Source organism: Malaclemys terrapin, chromosome 9 (assembly GCF_027887155.1).
Source record: "Malaclemys terrapin pileata isolate rMalTer1 chromosome 9, rMalTer1.hap1, whole genome shotgun sequence".
Classification (NCBI taxonomy): domain Eukaryota; kingdom Metazoa; phylum Chordata; order Testudines; family Emydidae; genus Malaclemys; species Malaclemys terrapin.
In genome coordinates this window covers 100,453,956-100,475,311 of record NC_071513.1, presented here as the reverse complement: position 1 = coordinate 100,475,311, position 21,356 = coordinate 100,453,956, and the positions used below count along the sequence as shown (strand labels likewise).

Below are 21,356 nucleotides of genomic sequence, written 5' to 3'. Positions count from 1 at the left end.
TGGCCTTAGTTAGAAAATATTAGCTAACACTTTCTAACAACACACCTTTTTGTCCTAGTTTAGGTGAAGCCAAGGAGGGCATTTCGGGTCTCTGAGTGCAGTAATAGAGGAGAGAAGCAAGGAGTAGGGTCTCTGATGGCAAAGAAAGCTGGTAGGAGGGAGCTGAGCCACTTCCATTCCTAATTACTGATTTAGGGCCTTCTCTCTCTTTGCATTCATAATTTGCGGGCACAATTGTGCCTTGCCCTGCCCAATCCGTAAGCTGCTACCTAACCTACGGAGCTGGACATTAAATGACATTACAAAATTACAGACACAAAACAGAGCCCACAGTTGCAAAAAGGGATGAGGTGGGTTTAAGGAGAGGATGAAAATCAGCCCCACCTCACCTCCCACTTTCCTCTGAAGCCTGCACAATTCTTTCCATACTTTTTCCTTCCAGAGATATGTTTTGAATGAACCAGTATGATTGAGTTTAGAAAGCAGAGGAGTAGCTCCAGTGGAAATCTGTGAATATTGCCTGTGCTGGAGGCTTCAGTATTCAAGTGTGGTAGCAAATTACCTTAATCCCTGGGCAGATGATGGACAGAGTGGAATATTTAAATTGTACACAGCAGTTTCACTATGCATTTTCTTTTCCCAACAAAACAATGATTTTAGTCAGTAAAATGACCTGTGCTGGGCTAGTGGCATGAAATACCCACCTAGCAATAAGAACAAGGAGTACTTGTGGCACTTTAGAGACTAACAAATTTATGTTTTCCAATGTATCCAGGGAATGGAAGAAATTCTGCGGTGCTTCATCAAGGAAGGAAACGCCGAGATGATCCGGCAAATTGAATTCATTATCAAGCAACTCAATTCAGGTCAGGGGAACAGATGCAGCTATTATCCGGGCTGTAAATCTTTCACAAAGGCCATAAAAAAAGCTCATGTTTTTATATGGCCCTGGGAACTTACAAAGAATGACAACGGGGTGATGGACTGGGAGAGCTCAAATAGGGAACATGAGGATTTCCGTGTCAAATGTGTTTTTAAAATTTCTTTTGTGTTTCGAAAAGAAACATTTGGGCCTAAATTCCAAAGCTTTCTGACCACGTGCAGCATGATATTGGATGGTTATGCTGGGGCATTGTCCTCCTGGAAACAAAGTACAATGCTTGAATAAGCTGATAGCACAGTACAGTGGCACAGGATTCAGTCGTGCTCTTCTCTTGCGTCATAGATGGGCAAGGACAGGAAGCTCTTAGTGTCTGTGACCTCTCCTTACCCCAATCCAAACCTGAAGAGGAATTGACCATTTATGTTCTGGCCTTTGTGGCTGGAGGGAAGTGGTTGGAGAGAGACGAAATAAAGATAGCAAACAAGGGTGAATTCAGGAGGCATCCTCCTGCTAACTAAAAATAATTCTAGTTCAGTTGTCTTCTTGTACTTTGGAAAGGAGTAGAGGTGGCGATGAATCTTCCTGTCTTAGGCCATGGCTACACTCGCACTTTTCTTGGTATCACTTATGTTGCTCAGGGGTGTGAAAAAACACCCCCTGAGTGACGTAAGTTACACCGACAGAACGCCAGTGTGGACAGCGCTGCTCATTGGGGGTGGTTTAATTATGTCCACGGGAGAGCTCTCTCCTGTCGACATAGAGAGGCTACTCGGGTGATCTCACAGCAGTGCAGCTGCATGGGTACAGTGGTGCCGCCGTAAGATCTCTAGCGTAGACATGGCCACAGTGTGGAAAAGAACAAATAGAATCGTGTGCAGTTAGAGTTTGACTAAGGCAGGGGTTCTCCAACTTCATTGCACCACGACCCCTGACAATGAAAATTACTACATGACCCCAGGAGGGGGGACCGAAGTTTGAGCCTGCCTGAGCCCTGCCACCCTGGGTGGAGGGGGCAAAGCCCGAGTCCGACCACCCTGGTCAGGAGAGAGAGGAAGCAAAGCCGAAGTGGGGTGTGTTTGCTCTAGTGAAATATGCCTCTCCAATAATGACATTATTTTTTTATTTACTATTGGGGGCATCTTTAAATCATATCCTTCAACAATTATTTGTTTACTGCTTTGTGTGCCTGCTATCCCCTTATCATACTGTAAATATGAGGATTTATCTAGCTGGGTACAATCATGAATAAGTAGCTATTCCTGACTATTTCTGCTTCTGCCTTCTTCAGGGAATCCAAGAGAGGATTTTTGGTGATTCTAAAAATGTTGCTGTTCTCAAAATACTAGCACAAAGTTCAAGAGCTGCTGTACAAAGAACTAGCATAATAAATATTGGCAAGCTAAACTTTTCAGGACGGAGGGTAATAGCTAGAGTTTCTGATGGGATGGACACAGACTAATTCACTTTTGGTCACTTACACTGATATTTTGTTTTTTGTTTCTTTCTAGAAGAGCCATTGGATGATAGTGTGGAGTCTGATGATGAAGAGGAGGATGAAGATGATGAAGTAAGTGTAAAGGCCTGCTGACATCTCCTGGGAAACTGATTAACATTCTAGTCAGGAACAGTTGTGCTGATTGTGGTGGATTTTGTATGTCTCTTCTTCTGTGGGGTGTGTTTTAAATTTCATTACCAAGGATATTTGCATAAAAAGAGGACCTCTGCTCCTGCTGCTTATTCCTCATTTGAAGTCCTAATCCTTTTCTTATGGCATCATAATCATCACAATAAACTATGATGACCTAACAAAGGATTACAATTTAAAGTAAGGAATGAGAAGAGGAGCTGTTATACCAGCAGAGATCCTCTTTTCATGCAGATGTCCTTAGTAATTAGAAACAAGGGAAGCAAATGACCAAAAACACCAGCAGAAATGTGTGTAAACTGAATGATTACCAGTTTATTCTTTGGGGCATCATCAGCTGTTTAAGGTGTAACTTCTTTTCTTACTTTGAAATTTTGAAATCTTTGTAATTAACTCTGTTAATGTAAAATTAGCAAACCAGTAAGTACAGATGTGGTTCTTGATTTGGAAAATCCGTTCCCTTAAAAAGTTGAATCAGAATAGTGGACAGAATGTGCAGGCAGCCTGCAATTTGGGTAGATAAGAACTAGTCAGCTGTGCATTTCAATCTCTGCTAATTTAAGATTTTTCTGTGCTAGTGTTTTTCGGGAAACCTCCTACACAGCAACAGGGGGAGCCCTAATGTAGACAGCACTTAGGCCTTTTAACCATTTTATTACCTGAACAAACCAGCAGAATAGAATGGTGTGGTGGTAAAAATGCCTTTGCTCTTAGCACTTCTGCCATTGCAACATCTGTGCAAGTGCAACAGAGGGAGATTTTTCTGGAAAAATACTGTAGACAGCCAGAGGGGAGTTCCTCTATAGAGCAGCCTTTTTACATAAAAAGTGCTGCATGCATGATCAATTTAAAGGGACAGCTAGAAGTTATGATTTTATAGGATTATACTATATAGTAAATAGACAAATATATGTTTGTATGCATATATGTGTGTGTGTGTGTGTGTGTGTGTGTGTGTATGTATATATCTGGCCCTTGGCATTGATAGCTAGCAATCATGGTTAGTTTTTCTTTACAAAATCACTTTCTACTGTGAAAATTCCTGGAGAATAGCTATGGACAACACCTAAGTATATGACCCAAACCAGCAAAACGTAGGAAATTCTAAGTTCACCTGTAACAGCAACAAGGAGTCTGGTGGCACCTTAAAGACTAACAGATTTATTTGGGCATAAGCTTTCGTGGGTAAAAACCTCACTTCTTCAGATGCATAGAGACTCGAAAGCTTATGCCCAAATAAATCTGTTAGTCTTTAAGGTGCCACCAGACTCCTTGTTGTTTTTGTAGATACAGACTAACACGGCTACCCCCTGATACTTTGTCCTGTATTCACCAGCTTCAGGCACAGATGTTTTGTTATCACTCAAGTCATGCAGACACTGGGCTAACTTCAAGGCACTCCTTTTCTTCTCTACTACAGTAGTTGTGCTTAATTGTATAGCTATCGCACTTTAGTGGAGCTGTTTTTTTATTTTATTTTTAAATGAGAAAAAATTACCAACTTTTTTGCAAATTTTCTGTGTTAAGAAGTAGAGTGCAACATAGAGAAATTAAAGCATATGGAATTTAAAGGAGAAAACAAACGCCAATGAACAGGTGCAGAGAACTTATTTGATACAAAGCAAACTCCCCTTTACAATCTTTTTACTACAGGGTAACAACAGCTGAATGTACATTTCAAAATAATGTATTATTATTAATAATAATAATATTATTTATTTCTATTATCATATTGCCATGAAACCTAGTCATTGGCCAGGACCTCACTGTGCTTGGCACTGTATAGAAACAGAACAAAAAGATGGTCCCTGCCCCACATTTAATTCATTGTGAAGTTAGAAAAACATTGCAAAGGTCCCAATCTTGTGAGTTACTAGGCCCCCTCAGTGCCCATTGACTTCAGCATCTCACAACATCTGGCCTTTGCGTCGCATTGTTTTCTGTGGTTGGGTAGTTCTGAAGCGATTGGGTTTCTGGTAGCCAATGTCCATACCATGGATTAATGAGATGGTGATGAGCATATGTCCCCTGGGAACTAGATTGAACCCAGCAAACTGATTCCACCTTTGACCTTCCCCATATTTGAATCTACATTTGCAAGAATGTCAATTAACACTCACAGCTGTCTAGCTCCTAGATAGCGCAAAGAACTGATTCATTATAGGATTAAATTATTATAACTACTTCATTTCCAGTTATCTTTAAGTACATGAATGCCCAGTAATCTGCCCTCAAAGCAATGGATGTGGCACATCCAGGGTATTTCAGGAGTTTATCTTTATGACCTCTCATTGCTACCTACATCACTTGTTTATAAAACCCCTTATTAGGGGAGCAGCCAGGGCCGGTGCAACCACTTAGGCAAACTAGGCGGCTGCCTAGGGCGCCTAGTGGTTGAGGGAGCCTAAAAGCCCGCTCAGGTGAGGAGGTGGAGTGGAGGTGAGCTGGGGCGGGGGGGGAGTCCCACAGTAACAGGGGGGGCACGCAGGGGAACCGCTCCCCGCTCCAGATCACCTCCACTCTGCCTCCTCTGCTGAGCACACAGCCCCCACTCTAAGTCTCCTCCAATCAGCGCCGCAAGCCTGGGAGGGGAGGAGAATTAGAGCAGCGCCGGCATGCTCAGCGGAGGAGAGTTGGGGTGGGCTTCCCAGGTGGAGGGGGACAGGGTTAGCTTCTGTGGGGGGCTCCCCGGCGGTGTTAGCTGCCATGGAGGGGGATGGGGTTAGCTTCCGTGGGGGGGCTCCCCGGGTGGGGTTAGCTGCCGTGGAGGGGGACGGGGTTAGCTTCCGCGGGGGAGGGGGGGGTTCCCTGGGCAGTGTTAGCTGCCGCGGAGGGGGGTGGTGTTAGCTTCCATGGGGGGGGGCTCCCCGGGCCGGGTTAGCTGCTGTGGAGGGGGGACTTGCAAGGGGGGGGTAGCTGCTGCGAGGGGGGGCTCCCCAGGGGGAGGTTAGCTGCCGCGGCAGGTGGGGTTAGCTGCCATTGGGGGGGGGGGCTCCTAGGGTGGGAGGGGTGGGTGGGTGTGGTTAGCTGCCACGGGGGGGGGAGGCAGTGGGCGAGGTTAGCTGCAACGGGGGGGGGGGGGGGGGGAGGGGCGCAAGGTGGAAGTTTCGCCTAGGGCGTGAAACTTCCTTGCACCGGCCCTGGGAGCAGCTATTGCTAGAGGTGAGCTTCTGTGACAGTAATTGCCTTATGTCCACTGTGACAGCACAAGATGGTGAAATCTTCCTTTGGTCTCTGGCATTTTTGTTTCTGAGGAATACTTGGACATGGCTTTGATCTGTTGTGATGTATAGTGATCAGAGACCACTTCAAGAAAAGTGTGGCCTGAACTTCATAAGTGTTGAGCACTCTGTTCTTCAGGGGCCGCTTTCAGGAGTGAAAGGGGAGTTAATTCTCCATGTTCTGTTTGTAGAGCTGGAAGGTTGAAACAAATAAATGGCTATATTTTTGTGTTACATAAGCTCTTCCTTTATATAAAAGAGAAAACTCCCAAGACCACTTTTTAAAAACTTGCTTCCAGGCAAGCTAACTTTCAGGTGCTAATTGTTACGGGTAAGTGATAATTCTTTATTTCCAGGGGCTTATGAACATCCTGTCAGGCCCTTAGCTAGATCATTGCCACTGAATAACTGTAATTTTATTCTGTTATCAAATGGAGGCCTATTCCAGTCCCTTGATTACAAAATTGGTATAGAAGATACATGCCAAAATAAATGGCAACAAAATGATATACTAACTTCATGCAGGTTATTGTTTTTGTAAACAAGCAATGTTATTTACAAAATAACCAATGTTCACTCACCGCCTCACAGATTTAGTTAGATCTTTGTATTTGTGGAATGCAGAATGCAATTGTTCTCCGTGGTGAGATGGAGTCCCTTGATTATATCTGATTTTACAGAGCTGTCTGGCAAACCAACTTAAGGGAAAGTTTGGGAAAGTTTTATACACAGAAAGTCTATAAGTACACACTCAAATCAACAGTGCCAGTTGAAGTAACTTTACAAACTGTCACGAAATTGATGCATTTCAGGATATATACATGTTGGCTGTTTGTTAACACAGACTGCCTGTTTTATAATACGTTAGTGACTATCTTGCTGCAAATATGTATAGCTTAGTGGCTATTTTAAAACAACAAACACCAAAAAAAGCATTGTAGGGAGGTGGCATTTTTGGATCACCACCGATTTTCCTCACCACATCCCTATCGCCTTCCATTATAGCCATATGTCTATGCAAAGATTTCCCCCAATTACCATTAGCTTTCTATATTTTGCTATTTCTGTATTTAATTTTAAATTAATCTGATTTTCTGTTGGCTTTTAGCAGCTCTCACGGTAGTGACCACTTAAGACTAAACTACTCCGCGAAGAGTTGGTAGAGGCTACTGCACTATGGGGGAATATCTGGGCTTTTCAGAAAAGCTGGAGCTGTGTGTCTGTTTCAAAGCCTTGTCTCTGATCATTTTTTTTAAAGTATCTGTCTAGGTATTGCAGCTTTTCTGAAAGGCCTTTTTTAACAGCCCATGGGTCTGCGAAGCTATAATAACAATAGGCTTTAACCTCTTGTAACATCTTAAACCCTGTCATGTGCTCATGTTTATTTAAAATAAATAAACAAACAGAACTCAAAGCTTTTAACCAAACTGCTGAGTTTTGTCCAGCTCTTAGGAATTACATTTCTTATAAAAAAGAGATGGGTTGAAACAATTTTTTTTTCAAAACCAGTTATAATTACAGTAAATTGTATCGTTGTTTGTGTTCATAGGTGTGGATTCCATCACAGTGTTACACTTCATAAAATGATATAGACACTGTGAAATGTGGACATTGCAGTGGTTGGGGAAGCTTCCAGTTGTGCAGGCCTCCAATGTAACAAAGTGGGTTATTCATTTGCCAGTACATCCTCGCTAAAATCATCTGCTTATTGAGAAAAGGAAACTTTAAAAAAATTATAAATAAATAAAAATAGTAGGCAAAAGAGTCTAATTTGCATTTCCCATCAAACTGTAAGTACAACAGATGTTAGGGCTAGTCTACACTGGCAACGTTGTGTGGTCACAGCACAGCGCTGGGAGAGAGCTCTCCCAGCATTCTGAAAAATCCACCTCCATGAGGGGCGTAGCTCCCAGCGCTGGGAGTGCAGCTTCCAGCTCTGGTGCACTGTCTACACTGGCGCTTTATGCGCTGAAACTTGCTGCACCCGGAGGTGTGTGTGTGTGTGTTTTCACACCCCTGAGTGGGAAAGTTGCAGTGCTGTAAAGTGCCAGTGTAGACAAGCCCTTAGAGTCTTCTGGGCTTCTGAATTGTGTGTTCACTGTTGGGAGAACAGAACAGGTGTCTTTGGCTGCCATCCAGCACCCTACATTAACAAGTGGGAATCTTACTCATGTGTGCTGCCCTACATTCTACTTCTCACTGTGGAAATAGACAGTGGCTCACCAGACACAAAGCAAGGGTGAAAAAAGATACATGCTGGCTGATCTCAAAACGTTTATACCTCGTTTTCAACAATTCCATCAGCCATTTCCCATGGAAACAGGAGCTGAAAGTCAGTCACCATCTGGGAGTTAGAACTATGATTTGCCGGCTGAGAGCAAAGAATATTGGCTTCCATAAAGCACGTGTACACTTTAGGAATCCAAAACTCTGTAATTCTCCAAGAAAAACATATTAAAAGTCTACACCTTTTTAAAGTATCTTTACACACAACCTTTCTTGCAATACAATTATGTGGTTCATTTTATGTACATGTTTTGAAAGAACATTTTCTGAAAAAAACAAAAACAAAAAATACTCTTAGTACAGATTTACCAGATAATCTAATAGGTGGGCTCACAACACACCCAAACTGTGAATTTACCCAGTTTAACCTCATGCCATATCATGTTATTTCCTACCTTATTCAGGCACAAATCATTTAATATATCTTCAGTACCTGCTCCTGCAGTGCACCCCCCCACCATTAAAGTCAATAGGACGCCCCACAGAAGTAAAGACTGCAGGATTTATTGCTTAAGAGACAGATTATGTGCCCCTTATTATTTTAAGAACAGAGTAAATCACCTATTTCAGCAAAGCATACTCGTGTCAGCACATAAGTGTATTTGCTATGCCCTGTAATAGCAGAGATGATGTTAAAGTATTTATTTTTAAATATTGGCTTTACTTTAAATAATTAATCTTTAAATGTGGTTTTAATTGGGTTTGGACAGCCTTTAAAAGCCATCTGTAAAAGTAAATACATGATATACTAGCTCTAATTCTAAGTTAATTTGTAAATTTGAGATTTATTAGATAACTGGAGAACAGACATGGATAGGATACCTTCTGATCCACCTATCACTCGGCACCTGGCAATAAAATCAGTTCACTTCAGTGTGAAAATACAGCTCCAGAAGCAACATCAAAAGAAAAGAGCTTAATGTTAGGACTTGTGCTACAGTGGCACAGCTGATACACTTCTGTATAGATGCTACCTCTGTAGATGGGAGATTTTCTCCTGTCGGTGTAGGTAATCCACCTCCCCAAGAGGCACCTAGCATGGGGACTTAGGTCAGTTTAACAATGCTGCTCAAGGGTGTGGATTTTTCACATCCCTGACTCACATAGTTAAACCAACCCAATTTTCCAGTGTAGACCAAGCCTCAGACTTCAAGCCATTAACACCTTCACTGCTGTGGTCTGCTGCAGCTGTTGTGTGGTAGGGCATCATTGTGTTGTGGTTGTAGTGGAATGATGATACTTCTATTTGGGATGTACTCCATACAAGGGACTAGAATGTGGATGTTTGGATCCACGTACCTAGTACATTAAGCAATATTCAGGCAGTTGCGAGATTCTGAAGATTAGAATGGAGATTAAAAGGAAGTATTTTTTCACACAACATACAGTCAACCTGTGGAACTGCTTGCCAGAGGATGTTGTGAAGGTCAAGATTACAACAGGGTTCAAAAAAGAACTAGATAAATTCATGGAGGAAAAGTCCATCAATGGCTATTAGCCAGGGTGGACAGGGATGGTGTCCCAAGTCTCTGTTCGCCAAAAGCTGGGAATGGGCAACAGGGGATGGATCACTTGATGATGACCTGTTCTGTTCATTCCCTCTGGGGCACCTGGCATTGCCCACTGTCAGAAGACAGGATACAGGCCTAGATGGACCTTTGGTCTGACCCAGTATGGCCATTCTTATGCCCACTCGCCAATAGAGCCTAGAACTTTGTGTGCAGAGTGAAATCGAAGCCTAAACTGAAGGACCTTAAATATCTAGTTAAGATAGATAACACGATGAATAGAGCCAATCTGTAAAGAGCTTTAAAGCTTTTTAGAAGTAAAACTGCTGTCAGGCCAATGGAAAAAGCAAAAAAGGATGTTATGATCATCCAGTTTAACTCCTGGCATGTGTCTACCTGTTACGTTGTAAGCATTCTAAAGAGGATAAATAACAGGAAAGCCACTGATGGTACATTTGTCTTGTTGCTTTCATCCAGAATAATTGCAAAATTGCTTTATAGACTATGGTTGATATTTTCAACTTTTAGACATGTACTGTATCTTCCATTAAAATTAATGTATGCAGTGGTGTTGTAGCCTTGTTGGTCCCAGGGTATTAGAGAGACAGGGTGGGTGAGGTACTGTCTTTTATTGGACCAATTTGTATGGGTGAGAGAGGCAAGCTTTTTGAACTTTTCACGCCCACCACTGAAATGTATTTCTTATAATACAGCAGTCATTCTATACTAGCAGTGCTATGCAACCGTTTTTAGAAAGGGGTATGAAGAATAACGTCTCCAATTTGTTGAGAAAAATGACTCTGTTGGTCTTTTTTGGAATTATTTTGGGGAAGTATAATTAAGAAAGGAAAACGAGTAAAGACTGCACTCACTAAATAGAAAGTGGGTTTAAAGTGGAATTCATCCCAGATGATTAACTTAACTGGTGCTTTCTTAATTCCCGGCATGAAACAATAATTCATTCCAAGGCTTTTCCTTTAAACCATAGAATATTTTTTGAGGTGTATAAGCAATATGTCTATAACCTAACGTATGTAACATAGGCATGTTCACATGCTCCTGATGCCCATGGCAGCAGGGCTAGTAAGAAACAAACTAGCCATATCAGAACAAAGATTATGGTTTTGTTTAAAATATTCAATAGGTGCTAAATAGATAAAGGTGCAAGCAGAAAAATATAGGATCAGATCCTTAGCTGTTGTGTGTCTGCACAGCTCCATTGAGTCAAGGCCTACTGAGGGTGGCGGCAGTATCTGTAGCCAACATGTGCCCATTTCTACCACATGAAATCTCTCCCATACGCACACTTATAAAGTATCATCTTTCTAAAACTGTTTTGAGATTGCATAAGCATCCGACATTTGGATGATTTTTGTAGCAAAGTGTCATAAGGTGGCTGACCCATTAAATGAAGTAGGTCCTGTTCCCCTGTGCCAGAACAGTTGTTCTCATTTGGCCTTTTAAGGGGGGATGGTCGTATCTGTTGGAGGCTATAAAGGATCAGGGAGAATCTGAGAGGAGAGAGACTCAGTGAGAGAACGAGCTGGTGAGTTAAGTCTGCAGGCTTTCCCTGGAAAGAGGGAGGAATTACCAGGTAGTCAGTGGAGAGGCTAGCCTGCTGGCTTTCAAGAGTGAGTCAAAGCTGGTGCTGGGAGGCTGAGAGCTAGGAAGCCAGGGGAGAGAGAGCCAGCTGTCCTTCCTGAGGCAGAGAACCATGGCACAGAAGGCTGGAGAGGACTGAAGGCTGACAGCAGCAGAGGGAGGTGCCTCCTGGTTCTTGGAGCTGGAGAGCTGAAGCCAGAGGGCCAGAGAAGGAAGAAGGCTGGAGAGCCGGGGTGTGATGAGGGATGCCGGGGTTCTACTTGATGTACTGTCTGGACTGTGGTTGCGGGACTTGGTATTGGGACTTACTTTGTTATGGCTTTTGTGCATTGGCCTGCTAAAATAAATCCCCCAAGGGTTATATTTATACTCAGGAATACCATTTGGACGATTTCTGGGGCCTTGAAAGGGGAAACTGAGGCAGGCATGTCTGCTGTGCCATGGCCTACCCAGGAAGGTGCTCTTGTTGGGGCCATCCTGTGACAGAGTTATTTCCCAGCTTGACTGAAACCTACTGCCTCACTTTATGTCATGCTAGTGTAAAGATACTTGTTCTGTCCTTTTTCTCCTTTTATGCTCTTTGGGAATGATCCAAAACCCACTGTAGTCAATAGATAGTCACCATTAACTTTAATGGGTTTTGGATCAGACTTTTTATGTTTCATAACAATAGCTAGTTCTTCTTCGAGTAGTGTCCCTATGGGCACTCCACTTCAGATGTGCATGTGCCTCTGATTGGAGGTTTTTGGTAGCAGGGTCTGTTCGTTCCACACGTGCTCCAGACCTTCTTGTGCTCAGTACTGAGGATATATGGATCTGTGCAGGTGAACTGCCCTCAGTTCCTTCTCAATTGCCCTATGGCCTAAGATGGAGTTTATAGTGTTCCCACTTCAAGCTTAACCTTTAGCTTTTAGCTCATTTGGGTTCTCAGTCTACTTTAGTTTGCTCCTTTACGTTTATAGTTTTGTAGTTCTGCTCGTTAACTAAGAGTTTGTTTCCATTAGACATCCCTTCCTTTCCCAACCCTATCTGAGGGGTTCTCCCTCAGGGGTTGTCCTCTGCGTGGGATTCTGGGATCCCTGGGATTCAAGTACTGCCTCACCTACCATTAATCTATGCCAGTCAGCAACGGGCATTGCCAGTATATCTTGCAGACACGTACATACTGTGTAAGAGCAACATCTGCTCAGCCTTCAGGAGTAGATCTAGGAAAAATAGGGAGGTTAAACTTAGGCTCCTCATGAGGGAGCTCTCCCTTCGACCAGGCTCGGATCCAGGCCCAGATGCCTGCCCTGTACATCAGTCTCTGAGTGATCACAGTACCCCATCGACCTCAGTCACTGTAGAAATTGACTGTTTCAGAGACTTCATGTTCCAGAAAGGGTACCGCTGAGGCTCTAGGCTTCTCCAGTACCTGGAGTTCTTAGTCAAAGACTTCAGGCTCTTTCAAGAATCACAGTACCAACCATGCCTTGGTACTGAAGCCATCTCCAGTACAGTCTAAGTAGATTGCACCACAGAGAGTAAACACTTTGCATCAAGGAAGCTGGTACTGTCTACAGAGCTCTCCATGCTATGGCCAGTACATAAGCAGGTGTCTCAGATTACTACATTGGTAACTCTAAAGCCAGCAACATCCTCCATACCATCTCTGTCTGCTAGACAAATACCACTGAAGCAAACAGCATCCTTGGTACCACTGCTGACTGTTGCGGAACCTCATTCAGTTTCAGCACACATTCTCCTGGTACTGCAGGAATTTAGAAACTTGTCTATCTCAGATGAGCCAATGTTTCCTTTGTTATTGGATACCAAATGACTGTCAGTACTGCGATCTTCTAGGTCACGGAGACCTTCCCCTTCCTCAGTACCCCCTAGTTCTCCGGTACCTTCGGGATGAGGCAGATAAACATTGTTTCTGCCTCCAGTCTGCTCCTCCCTTGGACTATGCTGAAGGCATCTCCTCAGATTCCCAGATTTCTGGACAGGGATATCTGTTGTATTAATTTAGATGGAATATATAGACCCGAAGCCTCAAAGGTATTAACATGACACTGTCATTGCCCGACATTAAACAGTATTAAACAAGGTTTGGGGTTTGGTATACAGAGACCTCAGCCTGCTTTCAAGGAGCAAGAGGCAAGAGTTGAGAAGGAAGTGACACCACAAACCAGTATCTCCTCATCTTCACCAGATGAGGCTGTAAGGCCTTCCCCACCGTCTCATGCTGACGATTTTAAACAGTTTCAAGAACTTATGAAACAGATTGCTAACTCTCTCCAGATCCCCATGGAGTCAGTCCAAGAGTTGCAGCATAAGTTTTTAGACATTCTGCACGTGACAACTTCTGGTCAAGTGCCCTTGCCAGTGAATGAGGCTCTAATTGAACCTGCAAGACCATCTGGCAGACTCTGGCTACTGTACTGCCTACAGGCAAACAAGTATTCTTTCTTCTTATGAGGCTGCTAATGATCAGTCACCTTCTAGATTAATAGCCCATTCTACAAGAGCCCAATGTACATCCATGGCACTGTAGAAAAATGTACCAGTTGCAGAAATTTGCAAAGCTTTTCAACTTGGGCATCAGTTCATACTTTTTCTAAACATTGTGCCCTGATGCACACTGATGCACACTTCCGGTCAGATGCGGCTGTTGGCATGGCAGTCCTATCATCAGTCTTAGATACAACTCTGAAGCTCTGTTCTCCTTCCAGGAGTATTGCTCCGGAGTCATCTGAAGTGGAGCAGCCATAGAGAAACTACTCAAAGAAGAAGGAGAGATTACTTACCTTGTACAGTAACTGTAGTTCTTTGAGATGTGTCCCCCTATGGGTGCTCCGCTACATGCCCTCCTTCCTTTCTGCTTCTGAGTCTCGTCTCACGGGTCTTTGCAATAGAGAAGGAACTGAGGATGTTTTGCCCACACAGCTCTATATATCCTCAAGTATGGGACAGAAGGAGGTCTGGTGTGTGTGCGTGGCTGAATAGGCCACTGCTACCAAAAATCTTTGATTAAAGACACGTGGGGCACATGCGCATCTGATGTGGAGCACCAATAGGGGGACACATCCTGAAGAACTGCAGTTACTATAGAAAGTAAGTAACCTCGCCTAGAATGATTACGGTAATTTACTTTTCCGTACAATGATTCATTGTTACAACTTTTTTAAAAATCAACGCCACCTTTCCCTTAGTTCTGTCGTGGTGCTGATCTGTCATGTTCTTCAGAGGATGGAGGGGGAACTATTCTCGTTAGAAAGTAATGAATATTAACACCATGTTCTTTATTATTGAGCCTGCGTAGAATACTTGGGGATTTGAGATTTCAAGGCGAGCAGCCCGTCAGGGCTATAATTTTTTTCCTCCAGCCTTGCTAAGGTTATTGCTGGGAGGAATTATTTGTATTTATTTCTGATTGAATCAAAAGCTTGGACAAGTGTGTATGTACACACATGCGCACACACACACCTATATAAAAATTCAGACACACATTAGTTCACATGTGCAGCCCTAGTAGCAGGAGTCATTTATGTTTTAAATGTGTATGGCACAAGTGACTGCCGGAATGAAAATTAAATGCTTAGACTGGAACTGAAAGCTGCCCAAGGGGGACTGGGTTCAAGTAATCAAGCTATATTATTGTAACAGGAGGACCATGATACAATGGAGGCTGATCTGGACAAAGATGAGGTGTTACAGCCTCAGCTGGGAGATCTATCAGGAGAGAAGCTGCTGACAACAGAGTATTTGGGAGTAAGTACCACTCATTGGGATTCTAAAATACTGAATTTGTTTGGGTAGGTATTTAATTTCAACATTTCAATCGACATGTAACACCCAGAGGTTTAATTATAACAGCTGCCGCCGCCTTCTACATATAAGGCTGGCTGAGACTCAAGTCTTTAACTGCCTACTCAGCCCCAACCCCTTACTAGGGAACGTTGAGGAACGTCTATCCAGCAGAAATCAGATGGGCTTGGGAAAGGTGAACTTGCATCCTTACTGAGCCGGCTTGGAACAGAAAGAGCTAGAATGTAGACATGCGGTAAACCATGGCAAATCCTGTTCAGTGACATTAGGATACAAATCTAGGTTGATGCTCAGATAGTCTTCATATCCCTGTCCCATTGACTTCAGTTTCCCCTCTCTTTCCTCCTCTTTCTCCTTCTGTGTATTAGATAATGACCCATACACCAAAAGTGAAGAAGAAGCTGTTTCCTGGTGTCCATCAAAGCATAGATGAGCCTCTCCAGAGACCAGTCACCCCGGGCTATCACAGAGCTGCATACCCAACGTAAGTCTGGGCAAATGAGGCAGAAAGTTTTATTATTTTTTTCTTAACTTTGAATTTTACTCCAAAATAATGTAACTTGAATATACAAAAAAATAAAGCCTACATATTGGAAAGTACATTGCCATTGTCATTCTTTACAGGTTTTTTATCTAAAATACTGGACGTTTGAAAAAGAAAGGGAGGGAAAACTGCAGTCAAAGACGGGTCCATTGACCAAAGTCATGTACTTGGGATAATGGAATGAAAGTTTACAGAGTCATTTGGCCTAAGCTTGCAGTAAATCCTGTGTGTCCATGTTCTCCAGCTGGTTATAGTATTTCTGTGAGTGAGTTCCATGCAGCAGTTGACATACCAGTGGATCTTCCACTTCATAAACCAGAAAATGTAATCTCCTCTAGGGACAATTGCTACCCTCATGTGAGAGCAGAAATTAAGATAGACAAAGATTACAAATGTGATAAATGCTCTAGTTACTTAAAATAATAAGTAAAAGGGATCTGGCGAAAGGGTGATCTGTGACTTTTGGTTGCAGCTCTAGGTGTAGCTGAAATCAGTAGTAGGATATTGTTTTGCAATTGGAAATAAGAGACCTCAGGACCCTAAAGACATGGTATTTATCAAGCTTTCTGTTATTAAACAAAGTAAGTCTTACCTAGTTCATTCTTGAGATGGGATTTCTCCTCTTCATCTCCATTATGGGGGAGGTAGAGGATTTGACATTGTCCTGTCACACAAGGAACAAGTTTAACCAATTTTTCTTCTTTCAGGTTCATGCAATCTTGGATTGTACCAAATCCAAGTAGCCATGATACAGGGTTGAGGAGTAGTCTGTCTTGAGGATTTCTCGTATCCATTTCTGTGTGCACTTTTCAAACTGAAAGACTACCAACCATTCCTATTAGGATGGAATATGGTACCTCAAAAACCACTAGATCAACAAGATAGTTAAATAGCTTTTTACTTATTTTATTTAAAAATTAAAAAGAAAAATGTCAAGTTGAAATCTGCACATTTTTAAAAAATGAGTTACCTTCAGTTTCAGGTTCTATATCTGCCTTTAAGTTCTCCAGTCAGTTTTTTTTGTTTTTACTTTCACATCTTTCTATTTCTTAAAATGCTTTTCTTTCCCATTACATGCGGAAGACCCACACAAATAGGGAAACTGACTCTGAATGTGCAAACGGTGAAACTGATTAAACACAAAGAGCTGCCGAATGTACAAAGTAAACAAACAGAGAAATTACAGAGAAAATATTTCATTTACAGTGATCTTCGGTATTACTTGGAAAAATAGGGAGCATTCTCAGACAAGTTGTGATCATTTATTTTAAAGCTGCCCTTACACTCACAAAGTCTGGGGAGTAATATCAGTAGATTGACAAGTTTATACTGAGTTTCTGTATACAGAGAATGGTTTACTGCATTGTGTCCAGTGAGAAAATTACCTTTTGAATAAGCAACAAGAGTATTTGCAATATCTATACTGCACCAAACCCAAAGGTCAAAATCACTTTGATATGAGCTAAAGCCTCATTTAATACAAATTATTTTTGTAATATCCATGTGCTACTTGACTATAATATGACTTTTATATAGTTTCTTTCATATAAACTGTCACAAAATGCTTTATTTGATTAAAGCATTTACAAAGGTAAAATATGAAAGCAGAAAGTAGGGGAAATGGTAAAGACAACATTTATTCTACATGTATTGTATATCTACAAAGACACTAAGCAGAACCTTGTCAAAATCAGTTTCTAGTTGAGTGAGTAACATTTTCCCCATTTCAGGATATAAAAATTGAGCAGGGTACATAAAACAAGGAGTCCCAAGTTCTGACATTGGAAATGTATGTGGGTATCCCAGGGAAGAATTTGGCCTGCAAGGTCCTATTTTTGCCTATATACTATTCTCGGTAAATTTATGAAGAAAATGGCTGAGGTGTGATTATAGAATCCAGTTCCTCTTCACAGCATAAGCGGGGTACAGATTTTAAAGTATATGGTAAAAGAATCTTTCTTCAGAATGGTCTGTTTTTCCATATCCATAAAATTCCAAATCTTAGCAAACCATCCACATATGGCAGGAGAGGAGTGATTCAGTAAGAATGTGGGCTGCTCTCAGTAACGCACAGATCTTTTTATTCTTGGTTTTATTGCGCTTCCCCAAAAGAGCTACAGACTCGAATGATGTAATCTGTCGAATATGCTGCTGAACATGGAACCAAAGCCACTTTGCTACTGGTCAACACCATCAAATGTGTTCAAGGGTTCCCCTTCCCCTGTAATTTCTGCTACCCACAGTAAGCGAGAAAACCTGGATTCATTCTGTGGAGTTTACGATCGTTGTAGCTCTCAAATGCCACAAAGGTGGTTTAGCCTCACTATCCCATTTTATAGATAAAGGGAAGATGAAGCATGTCAAAGTGAAATGACTTGCCCCAAGGTCATGCAGCAAATCAGTGGCAGAGCTGGGAATAGATCTGAGGTCTCCTGACTCCATTCCACTGCACTCCTCTCTAGATCACAGCTGTTCCCTAGATGAGGTTAAATAACTCATGTCCATTACTCACTTCCACACAAGTAATACCCAGAACTGATTCCTTTCTAAAGATTTCATCAAGGCTTCCCAGACTTCTCTGCCTGATATTGATTCCACGCCACAGGCTGACTGTGACACAATTTGAATTGTGCCTTGCAGCCTGCTCCTGTCTCACAATGCAACTAAATGACTGATTGCTCAGAAACCCTCTGGGTACAGCCAGCTACAATAGTTGAGGGAACTATTCCTGCACTGGAATAATGAGGATACAAAGCAGCCTCTGCAGATTGTTTCTTTGCCCCATGTTGCAAAACTTGAAATCATTTCTGTTTGTTTTTGCTGATTTAAAAACTGGGGGAAATGTAAATTTCACTATTTTAGTCAGATGGTAAAACCAGTGTGAACACTATTAAGCGCCAACCAAGTTTAAAATAGGAAAGCAGGCATTAATAGCATGCATGAGAGGTTTGCATTTTACAGTGAAACCCTCTATAGCTAACTTCTGTGTGCAAGAAAACTACTAGAGTAGAAAGGCAATAACTAGAAAAGTGGATTTACAGAAGAAAAGGACAAGATCTAATGGAGTTTATACCCAGCTAACTTATTTTAGCAAATGAAATTGATTACTAGAGGATAAGAACTAATAGGATGCCCTTCTGTGAGCAAAAGCAGTAAAACTGATCAAATTCTAGCAGTCCAGACATGAAGAGAAAGGCTTGAGCTATATTTATTTGATTTTAAATCACTTAAGTAAACTAGTGACTGCATTGTATCAAACTGCTGTGGACTATGACAAGTTTTACTCCTTGATGCTTTTCCACATGGGGAATCTCAGGAAAATTAATCCAAATTAACTAAGGCCTTGGCTACACTTACCAGCTAGTTCGACGGCTGGAAATCGAAGTTCTGGGTTCGACTTATCGCGTCTAGTCTGGACGCGATAAGTCGAACCCGGAAGTGCTTGCCGTCGACTGCGGTACTCCAGCTCGGCGAGAGGAGTACCGCGGAGTCGACGGGGAGCCTGCCTGCCGAGTGTGGACCAAGGTAAGTTCGAACTAAGGTACTTCGACTTCAGCTACGTTATTCACGTAGCTGAAGTTGCGTACCTTAGTTCGAATTAGGGGGGTAGTGTAGACCAAGCCTAAAAGTATAAATTTAAAGTGGATTAAATGACATTAAACCAGTTTGGACACTCTTATTCAGAATTAGCGTGGCGTTCATTCAGTTTACAGCTTGACTACGGGGGGCACTCAGGAAAATTACTTCCAATTAACTAAAGGAGTGAATTAAAAGTGGATTAGTTAAACTGCATTAAACTCTTATATGGACACTCCCATTCAGAATTAAAGTGGCCTTTGGAAGTGAATTAAACTAAACCAAATTAAGACCATTTAATTCTGAAAGAGAATGTCCATATAGGGACTTGATACGGTTTAACCCATCGTTTTTAATTTTACGTGTTTGGTTAATTTGGATTAATTTTCCTATTGTCCCCATGTAGACAAGCCCTCAGTCTACACTGTAAGGGGATGCTCTCACCAGGAAATACTGGAGAGCTCTTTTTAAAGACCTCCTACTTTATGAGATCACTCAGGAAGGACAAATTGTTTAATATTTCTCTGTCTGTTCCCTTAGAAACTGATTTAGTGGGCCAATTATTAACCACCTCCTTGGAAAGGCCCTTTTCTAACTAGACGTCTCTTAGCCTGATCTTGCCATGAGTATTCAACAAAACTCTCAACTCAGGGTAACTTCCCTTCTAGCCAGGGCCGGCTCCAGGCATCAGCCTGGCAAGCAGGTGCTTGGGGCGGCCACTCTGGAGAGGGGCGGCACATGCAGCAATTCGGCTGACAGTCCCTCACTCCCGCTCGGAACGAAGGACCTCCCGCCGAGTAGCCGCTGCAGATTGCGATCGTGGCTTTTTTTTTTTTTTTGCTGCTTGGGGCAGCCAAAACCCTGGAGCCGGCCCTGCTTCTAGCCCCCTACTTTGTCCACCCAACCCACCCTCAGTGCTTCCTCTCACCCCATCTGATTGCCAAGCAATCTTATCCTCTCTCTTCTCTTTCAGCAACTTTTCCCTCCTGACAACCAGCCCTATCCAAGAAGTTCTACAGCTGTTAAGTTAAAATACTACGTTATGTTTTGATCTTGCATCGTGTGGAACCCCCGTAATATTCAGAAACAAATTTTACACTCCTGAAAAATCTTGATGTGGGAAACCTGGTAGACCCATTGGCACTGTCTTTGGTGAGGGGGCCACTGGTATTTTGTCTCTCCAAACTGTCGCAAGTTGTGGGTTCCTTCCCAAGCTATTTATTACACTAGGAAAAAAGGTTAATTTCAAATATATCTAACATCATCTGATTTGAGTAGCACATTCAAAATGCTATTAAGTTGTGCCCCTGGCACTAGCTTGCAACATAAAATACACTTTTCTGTTTCTTCTGTACCTTTCCAGGAAATGATATGGTAATTCTCATGCAGCTTTTTTAGGCTGTAAATATTTATCACCCTGCATTCTCATTTCTCCTCTAGGCCAGAAAATGATGCCATTTCTTCCCATGGCAGGGACGGCAAATTCCAGTCTATGCATAACTGTCGTCCTCCCACTCGTAGTGGCAGCAGGTCCAGCACTTCCGACTTTTGTATTTCCTCTGCAGGTAAGGATATTCTGAGAATGCTGCTGTTAATTGTTCCTTAACTGGGTCGGACATTTGGAGACGGGGATGCCTCGTGGTTGGGCTGTGGAGTTCTAAAATATGCTCTGCCGCTGACTTCCTCTTTGGGATGGCATCATTTACAAGCCCCCAGCATGCAGTGCTCCATCTTGATCCAAGCAGAGCTGCAACCCAAAGACATAAGGGCCCGAAACTGCAGTATGCAGTGTTGCATCTTGAGCTAGATGAAACTGCGCTCTACAACTACAGGTCCAAGAAAGCCATGTTCCATCTTGAATCAAATGGAACTGCAGCCCACAGAATCTACAGTTTCCAGCAGGCAATATTACTGTCCTCAAATAAGCCCTTTGCTTGGGCCTAAATGAATTGTCGCTGGGACCTGTCGTCTCCTCTCTATTACCATTGAAGGCAGCTGCAGTCACTTTCACGACTACGCTGAAATGATAAAATGTGGTTGAGGATGGGAACCCATTGAGTTTACAGCTGCAGAGTGGGAGGGCCATAAACAGGATAGTAAAAAAGTTTGGGGGGGAGAGGGCAGCATATCCCCCCTCATCTCCTCCCTTGTGGTTACACCTGTACGTCTGTTCCGTATGATTTTAAATTAGCTGTGGCCCTTAGGTCCCTAGCAAGTTGCCAGAGCCTCCCTCAGCTGGGCAGCATTTATAGACTCATAGACTTTAAGGTCAGAAGGGACC

At 42.6% G+C, this 21,356-nt stretch overlaps 1 protein-coding gene across 5 annotated transcripts in view; it reads left to right on the top strand.

The window, feature by feature from the left end:
* The window catches only part of ARMC9 (armadillo repeat containing 9), a 113,729-nt gene that overhangs the window by 76,767 nt on the left and 15,606 nt on the right, over nt 1–21,356 (top strand). For all 5 annotated transcript variants that reach the window (XM_054040353.1, XM_054040356.1, XM_054040355.1 and 2 more), the window contains 5 exons: nt 776–866; nt 2,392–2,450; nt 14,794–14,898; nt 15,324–15,439; nt 20,516–20,640. In XM_054040353.1, coding sequence (XP_053896328.1) covers nt 776–866; nt 2,392–2,450; nt 14,794–14,898; nt 15,324–15,439; nt 20,516–20,640 — 496 coding nt within the window. The remainder of the gene's footprint in view (nt 1–775; nt 867–2,391; nt 2,451–14,793; nt 14,899–15,323; nt 15,440–20,515; nt 20,641–21,356) is intronic.